The sequence below is a fragment of the Callospermophilus lateralis genome, chromosome 6, assembly GCF_048772815.1.
Source record: "Callospermophilus lateralis isolate mCalLat2 chromosome 6, mCalLat2.hap1, whole genome shotgun sequence".
Taxonomy (NCBI): Eukaryota; Metazoa; Chordata; class Mammalia; order Rodentia; family Sciuridae; genus Callospermophilus; species Callospermophilus lateralis.
In genome coordinates this window covers 17065478-17091941 of record NC_135310.1, presented here as the reverse complement: position 1 = coordinate 17091941, position 26464 = coordinate 17065478, and the positions used below count along the sequence as shown (strand labels likewise).

At 59.6% G+C, this 26464-nt stretch overlaps 1 protein-coding gene across 1 annotated transcript in view; it reads left to right on the top strand.

The window, feature by feature from the left end:
• The window catches only part of LOC143401793 (FERM domain-containing protein 1-like), a 43263-nt gene extending 16799 nt beyond the window's left edge, over window positions 1–26464 (top strand). The window contains 14 exon segments of the mRNA XM_077109713.1: window positions 10848–10963; window positions 11534–11687; window positions 12205–12348; window positions 15795–15885; window positions 19727–19803; window positions 20047–20123; window positions 20829–20896; window positions 20899–21014; window positions 21994–22149; window positions 22766–22831; window positions 23577–23751; window positions 24513–24785; window positions 25500–25579; window positions 26055–26464. Coding sequence (XP_076965828.1) covers window positions 10848–10963; window positions 11534–11687; window positions 12205–12348; window positions 15795–15885; window positions 19727–19803; window positions 20047–20123; window positions 20829–20896; window positions 20899–21014; window positions 21994–22149; window positions 22766–22831; window positions 23577–23751; window positions 24513–24785; window positions 25500–25579; window positions 26055–26297 — 1836 coding nt within the window. The 3' untranslated portion in view covers window positions 26298–26464.

Below are 26464 nucleotides of genomic sequence, written 5' to 3'. Positions count from 1 at the left end.
CCCTGTCTCCTCCAGCATTCCCAGGGTTGTTTTCATCTGCTTGTTTCTTGCAACATTTTTTAAAATTGATTTTTAAAATCAGAAACTCTGTGCACCTCCAGGCTGTTTGTGTGAAGAGGTAGACCCTGGAGCTTCCTGCCCAGCTGAGTGACGGAGTGATCATATTGCCTGCAACCGTCTACAGTCTGGGTTCTTCCTCCCAGTGGTGGTGCCAGGACTTCTTTCTCACATTTGATGGCCTGTCTAGAAGCTCCAGGACCGGGTGACGGCTGGTCGGTCACGGTCATAAACACAGTTCCTCCTGAACTTCAAAGTGTCCATAGCAGGTACCTCACTCTCCAGATGATGTCACCTGGCTAAAAGAGTCTTCTGTTGAGGAGAGTGTCCTTCTCTTCCAACTCTGCCAGATGCTTGTATCAGAAAACATTTGAAACCTTCACAAGTAGCCGTAGAACAGGTGACAAATAACCACACAATGTCAAGCCTTGTCCTGTTACTCTAAGTTACTGGATTAAAGCACTGTCCCACAATGAGCCGCACTCATAATCTGGACAGAGTCATAGTAGATTGTTCTTTGAATACACTGAAGGGTTTTAAAAGCACATTACTGTACACAAATGTACAGTCTACAGCAGGCATGTGTACAGGGCATACATGTGTGTATGTGTCCATGCATGTGCATGCACCTGTGCAGGAATCAAGTGCATGTGGGTGCATGCATGGGAGTGCATGCACATACAGTCATGTGCATGTGAGTGAGTGTGTTACATGTGCATGTGTGTGTCCATGTGCAAGAATGCATGCACATATACTCATGACAGGTGTGCATGTGCTCGTGTGTGCTCTGTTCACAGGGGCTTATCTGCAAGCACATGTGCACACAAGCCAACAGGACACAGCTCCATAGACAGTTCTGAGGAATCCTCTTGACTCAGGTTTTTTATTTTTATTTTTTTGGTACTGGGGATTGAACTCAGGGGCACTCAACCACTGAGCCACACCGCCAAACCTATTTTTTTTTTTTTTTTTGTATTTATGTAGAGACAGGGTCTCACTGAGTTGCTTAGCAACTTGCTTTTGCCAACATGGCTTTGAATTCACAAGCCTCCTGCCTCTGCCCCCCGGGCTGCTGGGATCACAGGCGTCGACACTGCACCTGGTTTGACTCCATTTTTATTCCACTTTATAAAAACAGTTTTGTATATGAGAAACTTCTATAAAATAAGAAGTTTTTAGGGAAATAAAACTACCACATTTTTTCCCAACATTATTTGGCCTGGGTCTGTCAGCTCTTCACTCTCTGTGAACACATTTTCACATAACTTTAACGACAGCTAGGCGTGTGCAGAATCCAGCTGTGCCCCTTTCCCTTGCAATTGTTATGCATGACTTTCAACCTTCATCGTGAGCCATTGTCCTCATATTTTAATTCTAAACACTGCATGATGTTCCATTGCTATTTTATACTGTAACTACATAATGTTCCCACTGTTAGCAAGTTTATTACTGCCTTAGAAACTTCAATTTCATGAGCATCTTTGTGTATGTAATTTTTTAAAGGTTTCGTTATGTTATTTGCTGAGGATAAATATCCAGAAGTGGATTGGTGTGTCAGAGTGTGGACATTTTAATGGCTCTTTGCAATTGCCAGCTTGTCCCCAAATAGGACTGTGCTGGTCCACTAGGTGTCCCTAACAGAACACCAACAGACAGTGTTTCCAGTCATACAAACCATTCCTCAAGGTCCCGGAGGCTGGAAGTGGAGACCAAGGTGCCAACAGGGCTGGTTCCTTCTGAGGGCCTCTGGGCCGTGGACGACCGTAAGTCACCCTTCCATGAGGACACCAGCCGCTGGTTCAAGGCCACTCAAGTGACCTCAGTTTACCTAATGACCCTTTTTGCCTAATTTGCCTTGCAAGGCTACATTCCAAGGAGCTCTGGACTGGGACTTCAGCACATGAATCCGGGGACAGATTCAGCATGTGACCAGTACTGCGCACTGGTCATCTCGCCTCTGACTTCCACCAATGCACCTCTTCTGCAGGGCCTGGTCAGAGCTAGGGGGTTCAATGCAGCAGTGGAATGAACAGTAGAATGTTCCTTCCCATCAGCCCCCTTCCTTTTAGTCCAGATTTGGGGAAAGGCCACCAACCCCACGCAGAGCAAGGGCCCTCGGCAGTGGGGCCCCAGCAACTGCAGCTCCCGAGGCACCTGCCCCAGGCCCCTGTGTCTGGGAATGAGACACCTGCCTTCTCCTCACCTCCTTGGGGCCCAGCCCGAGAGCCTGAAGCTCACTTTCCAGAAGCTTCCCTGTTCCTACCCTCACCCTCGTCGGTTCCCTTGGGAGCATCCCTGTGCTGAGTCTGTGCGTCATACAGGTGGTGTTGGGGTCCCCTGGGCAGGGGACAGTCCTGGGGTAACAAAGGTGCCATTCTTTCTCCCCAGAAACATCCATATGAATCCTGCGGCAGATACTCCTAGGAGGTGTGGTGTGTCCCCACATGGCAGAGGGCAGACCACTTGGGCTGGGAGTGGAGGCAGGGAGTGGAGGCCCGGCAGCACCATCCAGCCTCCTCAGGCTCTGCTTGCCCCTCTCACTTCACGAGGGGAGACTGGAGGAGGACGAGCCTCTGCTGGCCTTGCAGCCCACTCTGGGGTAGAGTGACCCCAGCTTCCACCTGGGAACTGGGGCTGCAGGGCCATGATCCCCGAGCCACCAGGCTGCAGGATAGACGTAAGAAGGGCCAAGGAGGCACAAGCAGGAGCCCAGCCAGGCGAGGGCACCTGAAAGGAACCTCAGGACACCAAAGCGCCGAGCACAGGTGTCCTTCCCAGACCCACAGCTTCCCGGCCCATCACGCCCAGGCCCAGGTGGACTCCCAGCAAAGGCTGAGAGGTTTTTGTTTGTTTGGCCAAAGCCCCCTGCAGAGCCTGTGGAGTCAGGAATCAGCCACTGAGGGGGAGGGCGCGGATGTCACTGTCCTCAGTCAGGGACGGTCTCCTCCAGAGTGGTGGAGCCTCTGTTCTGCCCTGCCCTGCCCTTGACCTCATCACATTGCTCTGACTTGACTTCAGCCAACTGCAGGGATTTCTCTGGGTCACTGAGCTGCACTCAAGCGCTGGGGGGAGAGGGGCCCACGTGGGCTATGCAAGGGGGGACCCAGTGCTTCCGGAGCTCGCGAAGCCTGATGACCGTGTCATCGTGGAAAGCATCGGACTCACTGGCCAGGTCTTCCACCGCTCTCCCCGCAGGTCCAACTGGTCCAGGAGCCTCTCCTGCCGGGCCCAGGGTCAGCAGGCACGTCCACACGTTGGCCCATGTCAGCTGGGGAAGCTGGTGAGGGGGACCTTGGTCCTTTGGAGCCACCCCACCCCTCTGAATTGTCCAGCTTTCCAAAGAGCACCCCTGAGTCAGGGCCACTGAGGTGGGGCCCCTCTCTGTGGTGCAGACAAGGGCAGCACACACGGGGCCTCTTGTGGGTGTCCCTCATGCTGCACCTGGCACCCAGCTGTCACCCAGAGCACATGGGGGACCACAATATCCTGCCCCGGCAACCAGCCGGGACAGTGAGGCTGATGTTGGTGGAATAACGGGAGTAGAGGCTGTAACCCGCGGGCCACTCTCCACCTGCCCCTGGCCACGTGGCAGCCACGCTCCAGGTAGCACTGGGGGCTTGAGCCTGAGCCAGACCCTGCATGCCAAGGTCACTCTGAGGCCACATCACAGGGGGTGGGGTGCCAGGACAAGGAGGCCAGCAGGCTGGACAGACGCGGGCCATGAGGCACCTCCCCAGCGCAGACTCCCGTCCTCCTTGGGCTCCTGGGAGGCTGCCACAGGCGGTGGACACCCACGGGGGAGCCCCCACAGCTGCCGGGGCTATCCCTGAAGGAAAACCTCCTCCAGGAAGCTGTGGCCTCCCCAGGCCTGTGACATGCTCTTGTTCCACGGTGACAGCCGGTGTGACCTCACTGCTCTCTCTGGCCCACCCCTACTGTCAACCAGAGGCCTCAAGATGTTTGATTCCAAAATAGTTCACCTATGTCACTCTTTTAAAGTCATTCTTCTGGGGACTCCTGGAACCTGGCCCTGCGGGGCCCTGGCCATGAGCTCTCCATCCGCCCTTGGTCTTGGTTTTCTCAGGTGACTTTCTGTCTCTGCTCCTTCCTGCTGCCTCAGAGGGGGCTTTCACTCCTCCTCCAACCACGTGCCTCCCAGCTCCTCTGCCTCCGCTCCTGAGAGTTCATGCCCCACAACTGGCTCTCTCCTGTGGTTTCCTGTTTTTATTTCGCAGTCGTAATGTCTTTTTAGCTGATTTGATATTTTATGATTATCTTAGATTATTGGCCGATTTATTTTGATGATTCTGCTTCAGATTAGAAGGCTGTCTATTTCAGGGTGGTGACCGCTGGCCCCATTATTACAACATACAAAGTCTTTCTGCATGAAGTATACAGGCTAGATCACTAAACTCAGGAAAATAGAAAATTTTAATTTTAGTCACGGTAAGAAACTCAAAGTCATATTTTATAATATGTTATAAAAATGTCTTGCTTTCATTAGCGTTCTTTAAATTCACTTCTTGGTTTACTGGCTTCAATATGACATTTTACAAGTTGCTCAAAATAATAATAATAGCAATAATGTTATTAATATTAATAATATTTTTAAACATAGTCCTTTCCTTTTCTTAAAATAATTTCATGATCTTTCCTTGATTCTCAGGGCACTGTGGATGTTGAAGTCTGCTTCCTGCTGAACTTTGTATAATGTTCGTTCTATTGGAAGCAGCGTGCCAGATTAGACTGAACAGAAAACGCTGAAGGTGGGTGGAGGTGTAATCTGGGCCATGTGGAGCCTGCAGCCTCCTGTCCTCAGTCTCCAGAGGAGCATGGGTGCACCGCCACACAAGTCCATAGCTGTCTTGCCAGAGCCCGAAAGCAAGGCCTGGGGAGGTCAGCTTGAATCCTGATGGCTGTCCAGGGTCTGCAGCCACCCAGCTGGCGATGCGCCCCCTCCACCCCGCCCAGGCGCCCTGGTGACTATCCCTGACTGAGTCCTGTGAGGAGCCCTCTCTGGGTGCCATTGTCTGGATCCTGTGTCCCCCAAGAAATCTAGTGTTAAAGGCTTGGTCCCCAGCATGGAGTCTGGATGTGGGGGACATTTAGGGGGCCAGTTGGCAGGTCTTTAGGTCCCTGGGGCATCTGGGGCCCTGCCCCTGCTCTGCTGTTTTGTGTGAGGCCAGCAGTTTTGCTCTGCCCTGAGCTTATGGGGGAAGGGTTGCCTGGCCACAGGGACAGAGCCGTGGGGCCCACTGGTCATGACCGCAACTTCCAGAGCTGAGCCAAAATAAGTGATTGTCTCAGGTGCCTGTGTGGCCACGTGAAGCTGACCAACGCCCAGGTTGTTTGTGTCTGCCAGAGGCCTGCGGGAAGGAACCGGACCCTGTTGCAGCCCCTAACAGCTGTCTGTGTGATTTCTACATTGATGAACAAGACTGGGGACTCATTTACAGACCAGGGTCCAAGTTTCATTTTCTGTGACAAATCTAGGTAGGTTCCCCTGCTACTTTCCATCTCGCTTCCTCCAGATTTCTCCCTGATGGTACAATGAACCAAGAGCCCAGCACTGCGTTATTTCTTGCCAGGATTCTTGTGTTGAAACGATCGAGCCCCTGGGATTGGGACGGTGCCCCTTTGCTGGGTGCAGCAGAGCAAATGGTCGCACTGAAAACATTGCTGCTGGCCTGGAAAGAGCACGGGCTGGCATGGGCTGGGGGAGTCCAATGCCGGCCAACATCATGCCCTCTGCCCTTGGGCAAGCGCAGCCCCCAGCACTCAGCCGAGAATAAGACATAGTCCAGAAGCCTTTTTAACATGAAGGGTGTTCATTTCACACAGCCAAACGCAGCTGGTCGTTTGCTCAGAGCCAAACCCCACCTCAGGTCCAGCTCGATGGCCTTCCTGGGTTGATTTGCCAGGCGGCAGCAGAGTAGAAGGGCAGGTGAAGAGGGGAGAGGAGAGGTGCTGATTACCCACAGGCTAACAGTGGGGGAAAGACAGCTAGGGCAAAAAGAATATTTTTAAGAAGCAAGAGCCTCCTGGGGCCATTTGGGCGAGCACGTTCTGTGCAAGACACCCTGCTAACCTCTGAAGGCCTCGGAGCAAACTTGTGAAAATTAGCCCAATTAATGAAAGGGTTGATACCAAGTACCTGTGTGTGTCTGCCAGAGGCCTGCGGGAAGGAACCTGGACCCTGGTTGCAGCCAGGGGGATTGTGGGCCCACTCCTGCCGTCTCTCACGGACAGTGGCGGTTAAGTCCTGAGCCTGTGAGACTCCGTGTCCTGGTGGAGGAGTCGGTCAGTCTCCTGGGGACGCCTGAGACAAGCTTTCTGCTCTGGACACGAGGCTGGAGGTGAGCTCCATCTGGCTTGTTTCTGAGTCCCACGGAAGCTCAGACCCGGCCTCAGCCTGACGCTCCTCTCTGTGGCAGGACAATGAGGCTGCCTTCCCCACACGGCCACTCTGGAGCCCACCTCGGCCCCTGAGCGCAGAACTGGAGTTTCACTTGGAACCTTGCCTTTGCACCTGGGCACTTGCTGGGATCTGATGGTGTTGATGACGTCATTCTCAGCTGGCAGTGTCACCCTATGCCACCTATCCTATGGGCCAACTGAAGAGGTGAAGGCGGTACCCCTATCACAACCAAGGAGCCGCCAGCTCCGGAGCCATCCACTAGCCATGGAATCCTCTGACAGCTGACCGCTCAGCTCAGCTGGCCAGAAGCCAGGTCCATTCCTAGAAAATCCTGTCAAACGTCCACGTGGCCTGGGAGATATGGGGGCACCTGACTTGTGGTACTGCTGACAAATTTCTGCTGTGAGCCTGAAAATGAGGGGAATCAAAAATGGGCCTTTCCCCTCTAGCCTGCCCCCCGCCGACTCTTGACCCTGTACCAGCAAGCCATCCCAGGACTTCAGAACAGGCCCTTCCGGGACGTGATCACTTAGGGTGAGGGCACTGACCCAGGGTGGCCTTTTGTCCAGTGCGACAGCATCCCTGTCGGGGGGAAAGAGACACAGAAGGCCTTGGTCCTGGGATGAGGGAGGAGACTACGATCAAGACACCCGAGGCGGTGAGGAGCATCCTCCTGAGGACCTGGCAGGGAGCGCGCCTCACCACAGCCTGACCCCACTCCTGCCTGCAGCACACAGGGGTGTGTACTCCCGCTGCTTTAAGCCACCTGATTTGGGGTCCTTTGTCACAGCAGCGACAGGAGACTAATGCCATGTGCCACCAATTATAGTTTGCATCTGTGAGGTCAAAGCAAGGCTTCTCCCAGGACAGTAACTTAAAGAACCGGAAACTGTGGTTGGTTTCCCAGAATCTGAAGGGTGACCACCTCCCTTCCCAATTTGAGCAGTGCCCTCACCATCCCTGCAGCTTGGCCAAGCTGCCCACTTCCGCACTGCGCACAGAGGACCTGGACCTTGGGCCTGCATCCTCAGACCTGTCAGAATGGCCACAGTCTCCACTGCTCCACCCCAGGCGCCCAGTCCATGAGAACTAGTCTTGGCCGTCGAGGCCACCTGTCCTTGCAGAGTGTTCTCGTTCTCTCCCCCCCTCTCTCTCTCTCTCTCTCTCTCTCTCTCTCTCTCTCTCTCCTCCCTCTCCCTCTCTCTCTCTCTCTCTCTCTCCCTCTCCCTCTCTCCCTCTCTTTCTCTCTCTCCCCCCGACAACCCCCATCAATGTCTCCCTCTTTTCAAAACATTATTTGCAGACTCAGAAGTTTTCTCTAGTAGAAATCTATTTTTACTATTTTCCACTTACTATTCTAAATTAAGAGTTTGTGAAATCCCATTTTATTAAAACCCAGAAGCCTGGTCAATAAACCTTTAAAATACTGAGGGAGATGGACCCGTCTGTCCCTAGGTGGACTCCCTTCCTTGTTTCATGGCTTCTGATGGCCACCGGCTCTTCCTGAAAGCCCTTGGCTTGTAAACAGGTCACTGCAGTCTCTGCTGCCACCACATGGCCCTGGCCCCCAGTGTTCAGGTTGGTTTGAGTGTCTCTCTGCTTTTAGGGCACAGTTCAATAGAAATACAGTATACTACCATTCAACACGTAGCAATATCTTAACATAAACAACAACATTCTACGATCTGTTTTCATACTGAATCTTCAAAATCTGTTCCATTTACATGCATCTCAACTTGGACCAATTGCAAATGTTCAAGAGCAACATGCGGCCAGCAGCCATTGCTGGGGACAGTGCCAATTTAGAGATAATGGAATACAGCTGAATGACAGCAGGGTTTAAAGGCCCATCTGTAAGTTCTTCGCTATCCCTCCCAAAGCCTGCACTCCGGGTGCCCCCCCCGAAAGCCTGTGGGGCTGGGACAGGTCCTGCTCCACCCGCGTAGATGACACAGCCCAGAGCATGACTCCAGGGGAGAGGGTCAGGAGGGCCAGTCCAGGCCAGAGTCCACCCTGGTCCTCAGGTCCCCATGCTGCCCAGGGACCCCACACCCTGTCCTCAGGTCTTGAATGCCAGTCCCAGAGTCCCCGTGCCCTGTCTCTGTAAGCAAGGACATGGCAGCAAGCGGGGGTTCTCGTCCTCCTCCCTTGGCCTCTCGGACGCTCCGATGTGCTCAGCCTCACAGCCGCCCGCCTCTCTCAGACATGGCTGCCCTGGTGCCTGTAGCAGGCAGCTGCTGCCTTCCTCCACCCCTTAGAAAATGCTGCCCTCTGACCAGGCACCCATTCCACCCCTAGTGATGGGTCCAGATGCCTGGACACTTAAGTGCCACCCGAGGGGCAGGTGACCTGGGCTCTCTGTCACTTGGCATGGTTCCTGGAGGCAGACCCTGTCTTCTGTAGGTCCAGGAGAGGAGCTGGCCTGTCGACTCCGTCCAGCAGAGTCGAACAAAAGAAAGACAAGGACCCGGCGGAACTGTGTCAGGTTTTATTGAAGGCGCAACAAGAGGAACCTGGTACCAAGAAAGTGCGTAGTATATATAGGACATAGGAGCCAATCACAGAGGAGGTCACATCTCAACCTTGTGGACACATAATAGGAAAGACAGGAAGCATTTACTGGGCCCAAGCTCTTGTGGTTTCTACCGGCCAATGGGGTGGACTTCCTGGTACAGGCACAAACTTGTTTACGCCAAAGGCGGCTGATTTGGCCCCAAACCAAGCCCCATCTTTCCTTGGGCAGGGGACAGCCCTAGGCCACAGGAACTGTCCCCGACACTGGCCCCTCAGCGGCTCTGCAGTCCCTGTCCTGTGGGGGCAGGTCCTGCCCATGGCACTCCCACCTGCAGGGAAGGAGGGTGGCCAGCCAGGTGAACAGGGATGTGAATGTCACACCTACTGACCTCTGTCCACAGCAGGGCTGACCCCTGTGGAACCTCTCGCAGCCCTGCCACCGCGGTCAGTTAGAAAGGCAGAGGCAGCTCCAGGGGCAGGACAGCCAGGGCTGTGGGGGGCCCGTCCTGCTCGTGGGACCTTGGGTTGTCACTGGGGCCGAGGGGCCTGATCAGGTCTGTGTAGGCAGGAGACAAACACCGGGCCCTGCCCATGGCGCCGGCACAGTCCCTGGGTGGCTCTTTCCTGCGGCAACCTCGTCCCCAGCCCCAAACGTGAGCCGTGACTCAGGACTGAAGATTGAGGACTCCCCAGCCCGGGGCTCCTGCACCCTTCTGGAAGGTCCTGCCCAGCCCGGAGGGTCCAAGGGAGGCGCGTGGGAGTCGGAGCCCACCCGCAGATGCCCCCATGGAGCCTTGTGGACCTGCGAGGTTGTCCGGCTCAGGTTAGGGCACCTGGTTAGTGCAGTCCCCACATGTGACCTGTCCTGTTGGCTGCTGCCCTCTTGGCGTGGCAGTCTCAGTCCGCCACGGGAGTTCAGAGCACCCCCTTCCTTTGTCTTTCTGAAAGGTATTCCCGTGTTGCTTTTTCAAAGCCTATCCCTCATGGGCGTAAAGAACTGAGAAGCTTGAGTTCTAGAACATTCTCAGCAAGCCCATCTACAAGATGACACCACTGTCCAGAAGAAGGGAGAACTGGGTGGAGGAGGACTGAGTGCCCGTCTGGAAAGAGGCCTGGCATCTGCCTTGGCATCTCCATGTGGAGCCCCTCACACCTGAAATCCCAGCCGTGGCCAGTAACTGAACAAGAGTCCAGGGGACAGTGCACTCCGTCAGCACAGGGCTCCTGTGGCCCCACATCTGTGCACCAGCCAAGTTTGGATCAAGGATATTTGGGAAGCACTGCGTTTGGCCGGGAGGTGGAGGCTTCCTGGCCTCTCTTCCTAGCCCTGCGGTCCCAGCTATCGGCACAGTCAGTCTGCATCAGGCTTTATAAGTCACCTCAAAGTGATTAGTTATTCACAAAATGAGTGCCATTTTAAGCAAGGAGCTTGACTGTCACCAACTTGGGGCTCTGGGCAGTGTGTGGAACCCGTTCCTGCAGATAGCAAGGCCAACTAACTGTACCTACAAGTGCTGTGGATTTGGGGTATCTTGCCATGTTTCTGTTTTCTCAAAGGACAGAAAGCTGTTGTCTTCTTGATGAAGTGTCCCCTGACTGTCCCTCAGAGGTGTTGCTGGGCTGCAGGGCATTCTGGGTAGCTCGTGCAGCTCTGGGTTCTGGGCCTGAGACATGCCACTGTGCTGGGGTCCATGGATTGTTTATCAGTGACGACACATGTTTCTCTTCCTTTTGGCTCGGAGAAGACACCACCTATGACACATGGAACCCACACCCACCACAGGGCTCCGTGGCCGTCGACCACGCCCGCCCAGCCGTCCTGGCTCTCTCCCCATCACTACCTCCTGTGTTCCCACAGCCTCGGGGGCCTCCTGTGCTCAGACACTGCAGGAAGACAGTGGCTGCTTCCTCTGTGATGCTGCGACAGGCGTCCGTCCACCTCCTGACCAGCATCCAGCCAGCAATTAGCCTGAAGTGAGGATCAGAACCCAGTGTCCACCTTTCGGAGCAGTTGGCCTTGGCTGAAGGGACGCGTGCTCTCCTGTGACAAGGAGCCTCGCATTACCCTGCAGAGAAAGCAGGCCCGGGGGGAGGGCTCAGCCTGAGTGCAGGGGGCGGTGGGCAGACATGAGGTGGAGCCCCTGTCCCTGGGCCTGCTAATCTTCCAAAGCCCTGGATAGCCCTGAGGGTGCTGGAGTGTGGACCTCCTGAGACCAGCCAGCTGCCCCTAGGACCCTCCTGGGTTCCTCCACCAGCAGCCTCTCGGGATCAGTAAGAGGGACTTCTCCAAGGAGGTCCTGAGACTCAGGGACGGGAAAGAGGCTCCCCAACCCTGGCTGAGGACAGAGGTCGACAAGCCAGGCCCATGGGTCCAAAATCTCCTGGACCTGAAATGCCCCCAGGGTTGGCTGCCCCGGCCAGTGGCCTCCTGGGGCCCCTGCTAGTGCCTGGAGAGTCCACGGTGCCTCAGACTGATGGCAGAGGTCCCACGGCTGGCTTCTGAGAGTCCACACCCTCAATGTGCCTGCCATGGCCCACTTCCAGCTGTCCCGGCCTGCTGCAGGGGGCCGATGAGCTGGCTCTGGCCAGAGGAGTCCTCAGCTCCCAGCTAGCGGAACAGAAAGGGCCCCGCGGCAAGGTCCCTCCAGGAGCTGTGACTCCAGCACGTTCCTGGCTCTGTGGCCAGTACAAGCAGGAGGTGTTGTCTTGGGACTGGGGCACGTTCCTCTCCCATTGCCTCTTGTCCTCCTGGCCCTCCTGCTGCTCCAGTGACCAGGGGCCACCCTGGTTCTGGAGTCTATGTCCAGGGGTCTGTGTGGCCCCTCTGTCCTCTGAGAGCTGCAGGAGACGTCTTGTGGTGCAGGGGTCCTGGCCCTTCCTATAGGGGCCACACAGTGGTCCCTGTCTATGGCCTGGAGTGGAGCTGCCCCTGCCCAGGTACAGTGAGGTGGCCACAGGACCGTGCATCCAGTCATCCTCCGCACGCCCAGCTCACAGCCTGACCCTTGTCCTGCACAGCCACCAAGTTCCTGGCCCTTTATGGCGAGTGCCAGAGACACCAGCACAGAAGGCACAGCTGGGAGTGGGAGGGCCAGTGTCTACCTGAGCTGATGACCAGGGGAGACCAGAGACGGTGGTGCGGAGATGCCACCCAGAGGAGGCGGGGCTCCAGCCGCTCACTCCCCCTGGACAACCCTGACTCCTCTCCCCTACAGGAGCTTGGCCGGCAGAGGCTGGTCCTGAAAGAGGCTTGTACGCAGCCCAGTGGAGCCAACCCTGGGGACAGCAAGATGACCTCAGAGCACAGGGATGTCCTCGTGCTGCTGCCCGCCCAGAAGCAGCTGCGGCTGGCAGTAGGGGTGAGCAGGGCATGTGCCCAGGGGGTGGCCAGGAGAATAGTTGGGTTGTGTGTCCAGAGGGTGACTGGGGGACAGTGGGGACCACATGTCCAGAGAGTGATATGGGGACAGAAGGAGCTATGCACTGGGGGCACCTGGACTAGGGGAGACATCAAATGACCACTTCACTATGATGCGGGCCACTGTAGCATGCTGGGGCTGAGAGCTGCCCAGTCCCCTTTAGCGTCCAGAGTCCTGGGCTGCCTGGCCCTCCCACAGCGTCCATGCCTCCCTGGGTTGACTTTGTCCCAGGGTACCTGTCTGATCCCTGGGTGTCCCTCCTGTGGGAGAAGCTGGACTGGAAAGGCCGATGAAGAAACGGTGCCTCGGGAGCAGGAAACTGGTGGCACAGTTCACCCGGGACAGCGGCCTCCCTCTGGAGGCCCTGGGTGGCTCTGCGTGCCCCCCGCCGCCCTGCCGCCCTCCAGTCCTGCCCTGTCCTCCACACTGGGCTTTAGTGAAATGTTGGCTTCTCCGAGTTTTCACTCCAGGGCCCCTCTGAAATCCCTGCATCGTCATCGGGCTGTGACTGTCACGGGCAGGGCCTCTTCCCCCGGGACCCCTGCCTCTCTTCCTATTCTGCAACCTCCGCCCCACCCTTCGGCCTCCCCTCCACTTGGACCCTCATGGCTGGACCATCCCCCTGGGGATGATGGATCACGTTGTCACCCTCAGAAGTGGGGCCGCCCTCACTGGCTGATAGAAAGCCCCTCCCCTTCCATCTGAGGACAGCGCCGAGGGCTGTGCCCAAAGTCACCAGAGTTACCAGATTCCCCTCAAGAATGCGTCTGGTGAGAGAACTAAGAGCTAGGAGCAGCGCTTGCCAGCCCCAGAGGAGGCCTGGCCCGCAGGACAGAGCTGGAATGGTCCAGGGACCCCGGCCACAGCCTCCACAGATGGCTTTTGGATCAAACTTCAGGTTGTGAAACCACAAGGAGGAGCGGAAGGCTTCCAGAAGTCACTGGGGACCCTGTAGCTCTGCACAACCTGGTCACGTCCCGGCACTTAGGGTCTGAGAGGGACACTAAGGAGCAGGCCGTCTCCTTGGCACAGATGACCTCCAGCCAGGGCGTGACCCTTCTGTGAGGACTTTGGCATCCTGGGTGGATGCAGTCTCGACGCCTGCAGCTCCCCCCTGCCGCCCATCACGGGGCAGTGTGGCCAGGTCATGGTCCTCAGGTCACTGTGACCTGAGGGACAGCAGGGTCATGCAGTTTGCTGCAGACCCGGCCCTTCCCCACTCCCTGCCCTGGGGAGGAAGGGAAGTGTCCGGGCTCGGGCCCTGAACTAATCCAGGCACTCACTGGTCCAGGTCCAGGGTCCCTGCGGTTGGCTTCCTTCTGGGGCCCTCTGGGCGAGCCGCGGCGGCCTAGGGGAAGCTCTTCCTCAGGCCGTCTGAGCAGGAAGAAGCTGTCAGCTCCCAGCTTTAAGCTGGACCAGGAGCAGTCCTTCCACCTTTGTAAGTGTGAATGGTGAAAATGGGGATTGAAATGCAGGTGTCTGACAGAGTGACAGGTCCCTCCAGGGGGAATTTGTTGAGGCTCCTTGTGGACAGCTTGGTGCTCTCTGAGGCAGTGCCGGGCTGTGACATCACGGTTCGGGTCCCCTGGGAGCCTGGTGTCTGCCTGGGGCTGCGTGTCCGTAGGAAGTGCTGGCACTTAGGTTTGTGGCAGTGCCCCAAGCACTGGAGTTCCCACCTGAGGAGGGGATGTCAGGGTCCTGGGGCCCTCTGAGGCCTGCAGTGGACGTGCTGGGGCCTCCTCCTGTGTGACCAGGGCATCTTCTACCTGTTTCCCTCCCTGAGCTGTACTGTGAGATTCAGCCGGAGGCTGCACCCAGAACACAGTGTGAGGTCACGCTCAGGCTTCATGGAGCCTCGGAGGGGTGTCTCCTGCTCCTACCTCCCCTCCCTACCACCCTCTGGCCCCGGAGGGGTGTCTCCTGCTCCTACCTCCCCTCCCTACCACCCTCTGGCCCCGGAGGGGTGTCTCCTGCTCCTACCTCCCCTCCCTACCACCCTCTGGCTCCGGAGGGGTGTCTCCTGCTCCTACCCCCCCAGTCGGGCCCTCTGCTTGGTAGGGACACAGCTGGCCAGCCCTCAGGTGCAAGCCAGGCACTGTAGACCATGGGAGCCATCGTGGGCGTCCATGTCCCCCTGTGTGTGGCTCCACTGCAGTCATCAGAAGAGCGTGGGCTGAGAAGACATTCCCAGTGCACGTCCCAGTCCCGGTGGCCCTCACCACGTTAACTGATGCTAATGAGCCAACCTTTCGGTAACTTGTCATTGAAAAGCAGGAACAGGCCGTGCCGCTCCGGTGACACAGAGGCACAGGTAGCAGACGGCCAGGCCACGGGGCTCTGGGTTTCTAGTGGAGGCCAGGTCAGGGGCCTCACAGGGGCCCGGGGCCACCGCCACACACCTCTACCATAGCCAGCTGGCACACATGGTGTCTCTGAGTCACCAGCAGGAGATGTGTGGCTGTCCCCCGGCCGAGAGGCACAGGGGTGAGGACAGCACTGCCAGCCTGGAGCCGAGTCTCTCAGGAAGTTGAACAGAAGCAGTGGCTGAGGTGCCACGGTGTTGTCCGCCCGCGTACACGGTGGCATCTGAGGGGATTCCACGCAGGAAGCTCAAGGTCGGATTGGAGCAGGGACGTCACCCAGGCCAGCACGGGAGCTTCTATAGGCTTGGAGTCAATAAATAGGCATAAGGGGTTGGCATGGGACCAGGGGTTTGGGGAGATCGCTGTGAAGTGTCCGTCAGGGAGCCATGCTGGGACCACATGAAGCAGACTGCAGGACGTGCCATAAAGAGAGGCCTCACCTGTGCGCAGAGGAAAGCACCCTCCTGGGCAGCAGCATGGACACTGGCCCTGGGCGTGAGGCCTGCCCAGTGGTTTCTGGGGGTGCAGTGTAGGATCCCCCAGGGCCAGCTGTAGGAGTCGTGTGCCCAATGGCTAAGCTGGCCGAGGCACAGACTGCACAGTGAAGCATGTCCTCAGGGGCCCAGGGCCCGGCTCAGACTGTGCACGGGGACTGCTAGTTAGATCTGCAGAGCGCTGGGCAGGCAGTGTGTTCCTGAGTGTCGTCAGTCCCTCCTCGGCCCCCTCCCCTGAACATCAGGTGTCTTCCCCACCCACAGATGCCCATTCCCGGGTGGTCAGGGCCATGCTTTCTGGGGTAAGGAGGATCTAGCAGGCGGGCCCCCAGGGGGTGCACATTATGGGGAGGGTGGAGGGTGCTCTGTCCAATCCAGGCCCACCCCTCCACCTCCCTCTCCCAAGCAGTTCTGTGGGGTTGGGAGTGACCCTGGCCCTGAGCACAAGCCACTGCTCACGTCCTAAAGCGGGGTCCCCTGAGCCTGTCCAGGGCAGTCCTGGACGCCCTGAGCACCGCCCCTGTTGCAGGTGAGGGCCACGGCGCGGGAGCTGTTCCAGCAGGTGTGCCGCGTGCTGGGCCTCCGGGAGGCCCGCTTCTCCGGCCTCAGCGTGGTCAGAGGTGAGCAGTGCTGCCGTCCCACCTTCAGGCCCCCCTGCTCCTTCCACCCCACCCCGTTGTTGCTGGGCTTCTGGGGTCAGGCTCTGGGCGGACAACCACAGACAGGGTGTTGGGTGTGTCAGTGTGTGTGGTGTGTGCACGTGTGCTGCAAAGTGGGTGGTCCGTAGTGTGCAGTGTGCTGAGTGTGCCGTGTGAGGTGTGCCTGTGCGATGCCTGTGGCGTGTGGCATGTGGACGTGTGGTGTGTCCACGCGTGGCCTGTGGTGTGTGCTCGTGTGGTGTGGTCGTGTGTGGCCTGAGGTATGTGCATGTGTGACGTGTGAGCCTGTGCTCTAAGGTGGGTGGTGCTCACATGCGTGTGTGAGGTGTACATTTCTGTGCACCAGCACATTCAGATGACACACACAGCTGCCCGCTCAGCCTGCTGGGCTCTGTCATGTGGGGAGTGTGACAGTTACGGGGCCAAGGCGGGTGCCTGTGCAGATGCAGCCTGATTTCAAGGACCTGAGGGTAGGGCCTCGAGTGCCGGGGCGGCTCCCCAGGAAGGAGGTGGCCAGTCACAGTGGGCAGGGGAACCCGCACATGCTGTAGAACGGGGTGCTTCTCCCTCGTGGCCCAGAGGTGCTCGGCTTCCTGCTGGTTAGGGAATCCCCAGGCCTCAAAGCGAAGAGTGAATCAAAGCCCTGGTGATACCGTGCCAGGCCCCGGAGGCCGCCCCTGCAGGGGGCCAGAGCCCGCAGTGTGAACACAGCCAGCAGCTCAGGACCTTTGTCCTTCTGATTGAGGCTCAAGGTCCATACCGTGAGCTGCCCACACCTTAGGGACCAGCTCACAGGTCTTCAGCATGTGTGTGTACCATGGAGCACACACCTGTGAGGTGGACGAGTGGGGTGACCGGGGATGAGTCACGGGAGGCCCTCAGCCAGGCTCAGCCCAAGTCGAGGCCTTGCAGCAGAACTGCCGAGGCTCGGCTCTTGTGGGCAGGCACAGTGCCCACTGCAAGGAGTCCAGGTGCACACACAGGGATTGCTGGGAGTGTCGCAGGGCAGGTAACCAGCTGGAAGGCAGCCACCTCCACCAGACCTGTCTTCCATCTCCTCTTCTGTTGGCCATCTGAGATGGCCTGCCGCCAATCTTGCCGGCTCCAGGAGCAAGTGGGCAGGGCAGGTTAAGGAAGAAATTGGGGTTCCCTGCTCCCAGGTGAAGACAGGTCTCCCTCCTGCACATGGGACCTGCCGAGGCTGAGGCTCCAGCCCGCTGAGCTTGTCCATCTTGGAGCTCAGCCCAGGGCCACTGGCACCCTTCATGGCCAGAGTCCTTACTTTGGAGACCTGGACTTTTGAACAGGACCTTGGATTCCTTGCTTCAGTGCCTCAGGCGTGGTGACTTGTGCACACTTTTGGTAACACAGCAAGGGACGGGACCTCCACTGGCAGCCGGGGCTTGGCAGTAGGGAAGGTGGGACACAGACAGAGACAGGGCAGGCCCCCCCTCCCTGGCCAGCAGGAACGCGAGGGTCAGCTCCTCAGTCCGCCCTGGTGGCTTTGGGTGTCCTGCCGTCTGCACTAGGTAGAAGGCAAGGGCTCCGCGGGGGAGGCCGAGGTCTTCCACTCCTTCAGAGGCCTTGGTTGGGCTCCAGGGCGCCCTGGTGCATCTGTGGCCAGAGAGGACAACTCCCTGGGCAGAGAAGTGGGGAGGCCTCCGAGGTGGGCAGGTCCTCACTGCCCTTCCCAGTCACTGGGACACACCACGCTCTTGGCTGCACTTCCTAGGTGTCCCAGTGTGCGGGATCATCAGTGGGACTGGGCATCAGAGGGTGCGTGTGCAATACCCCTCCACAGGGCTCCATGGGACCCTGGGCCACAGGAGCAGGAGCTCCCAGAGGATCCTGGGGCTTTTCCATCCCTCCCTGCTGCCCAGATGGTGGGGAGTGAACAGGAAGTCACCAGGCCCTTGCTCCTAGGGTCATCTGCAAGACCTCGGGTGCGGGTGTCTGTCCAGTCACCAGGGGCAAGAGGAGACCTTTGGGCCCGAGTGAGCTGCAGGCTTGTTGAGGGCTCTCCTGCCTCAGGAGGCTGGACTCACACTTGGAAGGGGCTTCAGGACTTTAACATGTCATTTTTTGGAGCAGGTTGAGGTGACAGCAAAACTGAGCAGAAGGAAAACGTATTTCTCATGTACGTCCCACCCACAGTGTCCACATCCCAGCAGGAACCTACAGGGACACATCCGTGTCACCAGAGTCCATGGTGACATGAGGCTCACCCCTGGTGTCAGACACTGTGCAGTGCCCTCGGTGTCACCCAGCAGTGCCATGGCCCTGAAGCCCTCCCTACCCACCCCCACCACCGTGGGTCCTCTGCTGAGTCCCTGCCCTGTCCACAGTGCTGCCCCTCCAGACGGCTCTCCCTTGGTGACAAGCAGTCACGTCGGTGCCATGCCCTCCACAGCTGGGGCTGAGTCCTTGTCATCAGTGACTGACCCTCCACTCTCTGGATGTGCCACAGGCTTTCCTAGTCACCTGCCAAAGGACATCTCGTACAAAGGACAGTTTGCTTCCTTCAAGCAAGAAATTATGGCCTGACTCAGGAGATGACCTGGTCAGGGAGGCAGGGCTGTCTGACCCCAAGGCAGAGACCATCTTCCCAGAGAGCCAGGGACCAGGGTCAGGGCTGGCCAGACTTAGGCTGTGGGGGAGGAGCGGAAGGCCGAGGTCGTTCAGAGCAGATGGGCTCTCGGCCGCCAGCCGGGCCACAGGGTTCAAAGTCTGATGTGTTAGGGACAGAATTGGGAGAGATACACGTGACCCTGGAGGTTCTGGGGTCCTCTCCCGCCTGTGTCCTCTCTGCCTCCTTCCCGGTGTCTTCGCATTGCTGTCCCTCTGGGCTGCATGTCCAGTCCCGTTCCTGGTGGATCAGGACACCCTGGAGACTCACTTAAGTTGAGCAGTCCCTGAGGCTCGGGGGTCAGGGCTCTGACATTGGGGACACAGCTCAGCCCCTAACTCCTGGCCCTGGTGAGCCTGGGAACTCAGCTGGACCCCAGCCCGCTGTCTGTCAGGTCCGTGGGGCTCTGGGGGAGACAGAGGCAGGCCAGGCAGAGTCGGGAGGCCTGGGCCCCCAGCCCTGGCCCCCGTGGAGCCTCCGGGCGTTTCCAGGCCTCTCTCTACCTGGGCAGGACTGCTGGTCCCAGTGCCATGTCCAGCCGGGTGTCTGAAGGTGGCAGCTGGACTGGGATGTGCTCAGTGGGCAGAACAGGTTAAAACTGCCAGGGACAGCCGGTGACACTGGCCTGCAGCACACTGTCCTCACCGTGGCCCAGCAGCTCCTCGGTGGCTCCTGAGGGACGTTTCCTCCCCAGTTCACTTGGAGCTATGCACCTCAGGCCTTGGCACGGAGCCTGTGACAGTGGAGGGAGCCCCCAGCCTCCCCCCTCCAGCTTCCACAGGAAACCACGGTCCTGCCCCAGTGTCACAGCAAGGCTTCCCTCAGCAGAAGCGTCCCCAGCACCCTCCCAGCCACTGGGCCCACGGTGCACTTGGTGGTCGGCGTCTGTTGGCGTGGGCAGGCTATAGGGTCCCTCTTGTTCTGTGGCTGGGCCAGGGAGCCTGGGGTGCAGGTAAGGTCTGCGGGCCCCGCTGCTCATCCTCATGCCTCCCAGAAGGCTGAGAGTGCGCCAGCCCTCCCTGGGAAGGCCATGCAGGTAACCAGCAGCGGTTGACAGGGCTGTCCCTGCAGCCAGCCCAAGGGAGCAGCCCGCACCAGGTCAGCTAGAGAAGAAGCTGCCCGGCTCGAGGCCCTCGGGAGTGAAGGTGAGTTGCTGACGAAGCCCGTCCTTTCTAGACAATGAGCACGTGTTCATGGACTTGGAGCTCAGGCTCAGCAAGTACTTCTCAGAGGACTGGAAGAGAGGAACTCAAGTAAGTGGGCTGCAGGCCAGGCTGAGCCCGTGTGGGCCTGCGGCTCCCTGCTGGGGCCCCGCCTCATCTGGGCTTGTCTGGCAGGCACACTGCTGTCCCCACGTCCTCGGTGCCACACCCCACTCGGCCCTTCTCCCCGTAAAAGTAGGATGAAATACTGAGTGTCGCGGCTCCTAAGACCCCGGCGAAGGCCGGGCGTCGGGAGGTGCCCCAGGCCCGCTCTTCCTCACCCTCTCCCAACAGGGAGGCTGGAGGCCCCGCGCGCCCTTTGTCACCTCCCTCAGAGTGCAGTACTACGTGGAGCACGGGAGGGTCATGAGGTAACTGCTCCTGGTGTCCAGGACCTTGCCTGGAAGGACACCCAAGTCCAGGAGCCAAGCCATCTGCCTGTGCCTCAGAACAGCCATGTTGGCGCAGTGTGGGGCCTGACTGGGCCTTTACCTGAAGCATCTGTGCAGACGTGGCAGGAGGGGTTCCCGGGACAGGGGCGGTGGCCTCCCTCAGATGGCCACCTCGGAGCTGGCAGGACAACCAGGAACCCTGATGTTCAGCAAGACAGAGAGAGGGCTGGGGACCCTGAGAAGGCAGGTGGTCGCTGATCCCAGAGGGGGAGGGGAGGGTGCAGGTTCTGGGGAACCGGGAGGTGGGCTGAGGGCAGTGCCCGACTGTATTAGAAGACCTAGGGGAGGCCCCCTGGGCAGCCCGCCTTGTCCTGGAGCTGCGTGTGGCTGACGGCATTGGGCAGTGGGCTCAGGGAACTGGGTTCAGTGCCGCTGTGCCTGAGCCCTTGGGCAGGCCCTTCCCTCCGGGGTCCAGGCTGCTGAAGGCTGCAGCCAGGCCTGGCTGGGCCTCCCTGGGGGCAGCAGCTCTCTGCTCACGGAGAAGGGTGCGCCCGGCACTGCCCTGGGTCAGATCAGGCTGTGAACAGGGGAGGCTGGGTGCCCTGGACCAGGCTGGGGCGGGCGGCTGTGCAGACCCCACCCAGGTCCAGCCACTGGACCCCACCCAGCTCTGCTGCCTTCCAGCGACCAGGTGGCCCGGCACCTGTACTACTGCAGCCTGAAGGAGCAGGTGCTGCGGTCCCAGTGCGCACACAGGAGGAGGCCTACTTCCTGCTGGCCGCCCTCGCGCTGCAGGCCGACCTGGGCAGCCACCGCAAGCCGCTGCACGTCGGGCGGTACTTGGAGCCGCAGGCCTATTTCCCACAGTGGGTAAGGACCCCTTGGCACCCTCCTGGGGGGTCACTGACACTGTCCCCAACAGGACTCTACGGGGTCCATGCAGAGGGGAGGCTGCAGAGCTGGGAGGGGCACGGGGGGAACCTGGGGGAGCCCAAGGCAGGCGTGTGGCCGCGTGGACCAGTGCCCAGGGCCGACTCCGGTACTCCTGCGCACACTTGGCCAGCTGTGTGACCTGGAGCCAGGGGCTCTCCTCCTCTGAGCCTCTGGACCTGCCCAGCTGTGAAGAACAGCCCACCTGCCCCTTCTCTCCAGGTATCCCAGGGCCCTTTAGGGGCCACTCACGTCCGTGCTTCAGCCCTTCAGTGTCCTGGAGGGGGTGGTCAGGGAGCAAAGGAGTCCACCTTGTGTTCCCAGCCCCGGGCACTGTGCCTGGCTTCGTGGGGGCACTGAGCACTGGGTTGTCCCTCCAGGGACAGTGGCCCCTGCCCTGGGCAGAGTCCTAGTTTCCCTCCCTGTGGGCGTCTCCTTGTTCCTTGTCCACCCCAAGCAGCTGGAAACTGTCCGCTCTGCACATTGGTCACTGTGCCCAGGGCTGGGTCCAGTCCTCCAGGTACCCCGTCCCTCTGGACATGGCTAGCCCTCCTCAGATGCACGTCCCTCAGGTTTCACCCCATGCACAGACGTAGCCTCCTCCTGGGCTGCTGGGAGCCGTACGGGGAGTCGTGGCTTGTTGGGCGCACACTGCCACCTGGAATCAGCTTGTTTCTGGGTCTCTGTGGTGGGCACTGGGGGGCCCAGAAAGAGAGGGGCTTTCCTTGGGTGCTTTGGGGAACTCCACACACTCATCTCTGTGTCCCCAGCTTGGACAGCAGGCCCAGTCCTCCCGCTGGACAGCTGCAGCTGGGGAGGTCCCCTGCAATGGCAGGAGGCTGGGAGGCTTCCCAAGAAGGAGGCCAACTCAGGGGAGGGGAGGGAAGGAGGGGTGGAGCTGACCTGGGCCCGTCCTCAGGTCATTGCCAAGAGGGGTGTCGACTATATCCTCCGGCACGTGCCCACCATGCACCGCGAGCAGCAGGAGCTGAGCCCCCAGGCAGCTGTGCTGAGGTTCCTCAGGGACGCCTGTCAGCTCGAGGACGTGCCTGTCCACTTCTTCAGGCTGTACAAGGTTGAGCCCAGAGCGCTGGGGCCCAGGACAGGGGAGGGACAGAGCCCCCGTGCTGACAGCGTGCTGGGACCCTAGGACAGGGCAGGCAGAGTCCCCTGCAGAGGACACTGTAACCTGGATCCTAGAGCAGAGCTGGACCAAGTCCCCACAGGTGACGGTGTGACCAACCATCCTGGGGACGGAGGTCCTCAGGACAGGCTGGTGTGGTGAGGGAGGGAATGTGTTCCCTGGTGGCTGTCCAGAGGTGGTGTGCAGCGCTTCCGCAGGGCTCCAGCGGACCCCGAGGGACTGGGGACCCGAGCCTGCTGGCTCAGCCACGGTTGCTCTGAGTTGGGTCTAGTGCTGGGGCCTCGGGCCTGGACTCTGTGTCCACCCGGCCAGGCACACAGGTGACACAGCGCTCAGTCTTTGCGGAGAGGACTGGGTGGATGTTTCTTGGGGCAGGTTAAGGGGTTCAGACACGTTTGGGGAATGGAGACTGAGGGAGTGCCTGGGCAATTGGCAGGAACAGCTCCAGCACCCAGAGGGCCAGGGGAGGGTCCAGGACAGAGCTGGGTGGGGCATGGTTGTCTCTGGCCACCCCAGGCCCAGAGCCTCCACCTCTTGCACCTTTCAGGATAAGAAGCGTGAGCACCCCACTTTCCTCCTGGGACTCACCCTCAAGGGAATGCATATCTATCAGGTGAGAGAGGGACTCGCCCCTCCCTGAGACTCGCCCTGGCTGCCCTCGTGGACACAGTGCCTCTGTCTTGCAGGAGGTGAGCCACGCTCCGCAGCTGCTGCATGACTTGCCCTGGCCCTGCATCAGGAAGCTGGCCTTTCTGGTGGGTGTCTGCAAGGGCCCTCAACACTCTAGAGCCCCGGGGCAGATGCATCTCCGTCCTTCGGGGCACGTGCAGGCTCCCTTCCTCCTGGCTCCCGACAGCCCCGGAGGCTCTGGACATGCTCACCCTCGCAGCTGTGCTGGCATGGCCCTGCCGGGACGGGGCGAGTAGCCGAGATGTGAAGGGAGGTCCTGATGCCCTTCTCATTCCATGTGACTCCTGGCTCCCGAGTGGGTCCTAGAGGCACATCTGTGCCCCTCTCATCCGGCTCCAGAGCTGTCACCCTGGGCCCCCTGTGACTGAGAGTGAGGGCCACTGGGTAGAATGGACAGGGAGACTCAGCCCTTTAGGTCCCACCCTGGACACTTGCACCCTCTCCCAGCCAAGGCAGGGGTCTGCATAGAGGGCTGCCTTCTCACGGCTAAGGTCAGACAGCCTCCTGATCACTGTGACCAAGAGATCCGTTTGCTCACGGAAGTCAAATCTTTAAAGGGGACCTTGGCCATCGCCCAGTTAGTTAGAGGGCCATGTGATGTCTTTCCTATTGCTGGAAGGGTTTTTCAACGTATGAAGCCACATCTATTGTCCCTTCTGTCTACTCAGGGAAAGAAGCTGGAGATCCATCCCGCTGGGCTGCCCCCATCCCGGAAGCTGGTTTTCTACACGGGTTTTCCCTGGCGCTCCCGGCACCTGCTCCGGCTGCTCCGCTCCAGCCACCAGTTCTACCTCAGTGTGAAGCCCCTGCTGCAGCGGCTGCAGCTGCTGGATGAGGCTGAAGGTAGGCACCTCCCCGCCGGGGTCTGGGCACCTAGCAGATAGCTGCTCACCCCCTCTGAGGGGTGGAGATGAAGCAGATTGCCCCTAGAACTTGCCCAGGACCTGGGCCACCCACTCTGGGCTCAGCAAAAGGGTTCTCCCGTAATGGACAGTGGCCTTTCAGCTCCTGTCCCCCAGGCGCTCCGGGTGAAGTGTGGTGGTGACCTGAGCAGAAGCCTAGAGATGGGGGCGGGGTGCAGTCAAGGTGAGGGCTGCTCAGCTCTGTACGGGCTCCGGAAGCCCCCTTTCCTACTCCTCACATCGTCCCTTGTGCAGAATCAAGGCCACGTGAAGACCTGGCTGCAGTGCTGTGCCAGGCCTGGTCTCACTCTCCCAGTCTTCACCTGGGGGCTGTTCTCACTGTGTCCTTAGAGAGCACCAGGAGACAGTCACGTGTGCACACTGCAGTCACAGAGCACGGGTGGGCGTGTGTGTGAGCACGTGTGTGAGCACATGTGTGTCTGCATAGGGGGGGTGAGCTTGCACAGATGTGTTTGTCCCTGTGTAACGAGGCAGCCCTAGGGAACACCTGCCCTCAGAACAGGCTGACAGTCTATTCTCTCCCACCCAGCCCTGTCCTGGGTGGCCGTGACATCAGGGATGCTCAGGATGAGCCTGTAGCCTGAGACAGCGAGGAAGCCCCAGGAATAGCCTTATGGGCCATGTCCTGGGGCCAGGCCTTCCTCCAAACCCAGCTCTACATCTGTCCCCCACGTCCTGCAGAGAAGAAGCACTACCAGGAGGCCTACATCAGCAACCCGCTGGAACTGGACCCAGAGCTGGCCAGCAGACACAAGAGGGACACTGGCCCGCACCACCACCCCCGCCTCTCGCTCAGCTCTGCTGACAGCCACGGCAGTGCCCACACACTGGGCACAGAGGCCGACTCTCAGCATGCAGAATCTGGGGAGGTGTCTGTGGATGAGCCCGTAGAGGCTGAGGGCCTCTGCAGGAAGATGCCGTCCATCAGCTTCAGGGACAGCGGGGGCAGCAAAGGTGGGCTGAGAAGAATGAGGCAGCAAAGAGCCTGGCCTGCCCCAAGTGCCAGACTGCTGGGAGAGGCCAGGCTGCATGTCACAGTGCCTCTCTGGGAACATGCCCGAATGTACCACCCAGGTCCACCTGGTGTCACCTAAGGCCAGCCAGAGTCATCTGGGGTTGCCCAGGGTTGGCAGATCTGTCACTAACCAGTGTCCACTGCTGGCCTTCACCTCTGATGTCTGGACCAAGTTTTGGTCTAGACCCAGTAGAAATGACCACAGCACCCCGCTGGCCTGGAGAAGTCTGTTCTGACATTGGAGCAGACAGGGTGTCTCGGCCACAGGACAGGGAGGGCTGCTGGGGAAAAGTGGCCACCACGGCCCAGGCCTGGCTTCTCCCAGCCTCAACACAGACGTGCGCTGGGCAGGCTGTGGCCCCAGCTCTGTGGGGAGGTCCTGGGCCTCCTGGGGCAGCTCACCTTCCTCCCCTGATGGAGCCAGGTGGGCAAGGAGAGGGGTCCTGTGTCAGGTGGAACCCGATGCCCTGGGCTCTCTGGGACACACAGGACCACCTCGCAGTGGACACTGTGTGAGGTCACAGACCACCTCGCCTGCGGGCCACGAGGAGTCGGGGCTCCAGGACACAGCACTGGGGCGGGCAGCTGCAGCCCAGCTGCAGGTGAAGGACGGGCCCTGCCAACCCCCGCTCAGGCCCCTTCCTCCTCCTCAGCCTCCTGCTCGGGGCCCTTCACAGTGGTGCAGGTCCCGCTGGCCAGGACCAGAGGCCAGAGCACCGAGGTCCTACACAAGGTAGGGCCCCTAGGTCCAGGTTGGGCAGTGTGGCCTGCATGTGACCCATGTGTGGCCCACAGGTGGCCATGAATGTGACTGTCCGCATTCTTCCCTCCATCCCCCTCTGCCACGAGTGGGATCTCTGTGGGACAGCCGTCGGTTGGGCCCACACCCCTGATTGCCGCAGCAGAGGCCAGCCAGGGGCTGTGTGATGGTAGCAGAGGACCTGGTGGCGGAGGGTGGTGGGGTGGGGAGGCGCAGCAGGGTTGAAGCAGAACTGCTGCTGCTGGAGTCAGGGGCCTCGAGCGCCTGGAGCAGAGCACCCTGGGCGGGGGCAGGTGGGCCTCAGGCCAAGCCAGGCAGTGGGAGCCCTGCAGGGGTCCAGTCCTCCTGCCAGAGGCAGAGCACACCCAGCAGGGAGCACAGGCTTGTGACAGCAGCTGGCCTGGCGCCCACTGCTGAGTAAAGAGCCATGGGTGGCTTCTCCCTGCAGGTCCCGGAGGCGGAGCCCAGCGACAGGGAGGCCCTGCACAGCCGCAGCCTGGACCACAGGCATCAGCTCCAGCCAGCCCCTCGCCCTGCACCTGCCTCTCACACCTGTGCCTTCAGCTGCTCCCTGGCAGGGCTGCTGGTGCCCCAGGAGGCCAGGGCTGCCCTCTGTGGCAAGAGGTCCATGAACTGTCTCTCCCTGGACCTGCTCAGGGAGGGCGCGTCCTTGCAGGAGTTTGTGGTGTAGACACTGTCCACAGGTGCCTCCGTCTGCGCCTGCCAGCCTGAGGGTGGCTCACCCCACACCACTGCCCCGTGGCCAGCCCGGGGCAGGGCGGTCTTGGCCCTTGCCTCTTCTATCTTCCAACCCCCACTTCCTGGCCAGCTTCCAACGGTCTCCCCCTGTGGGAGGTG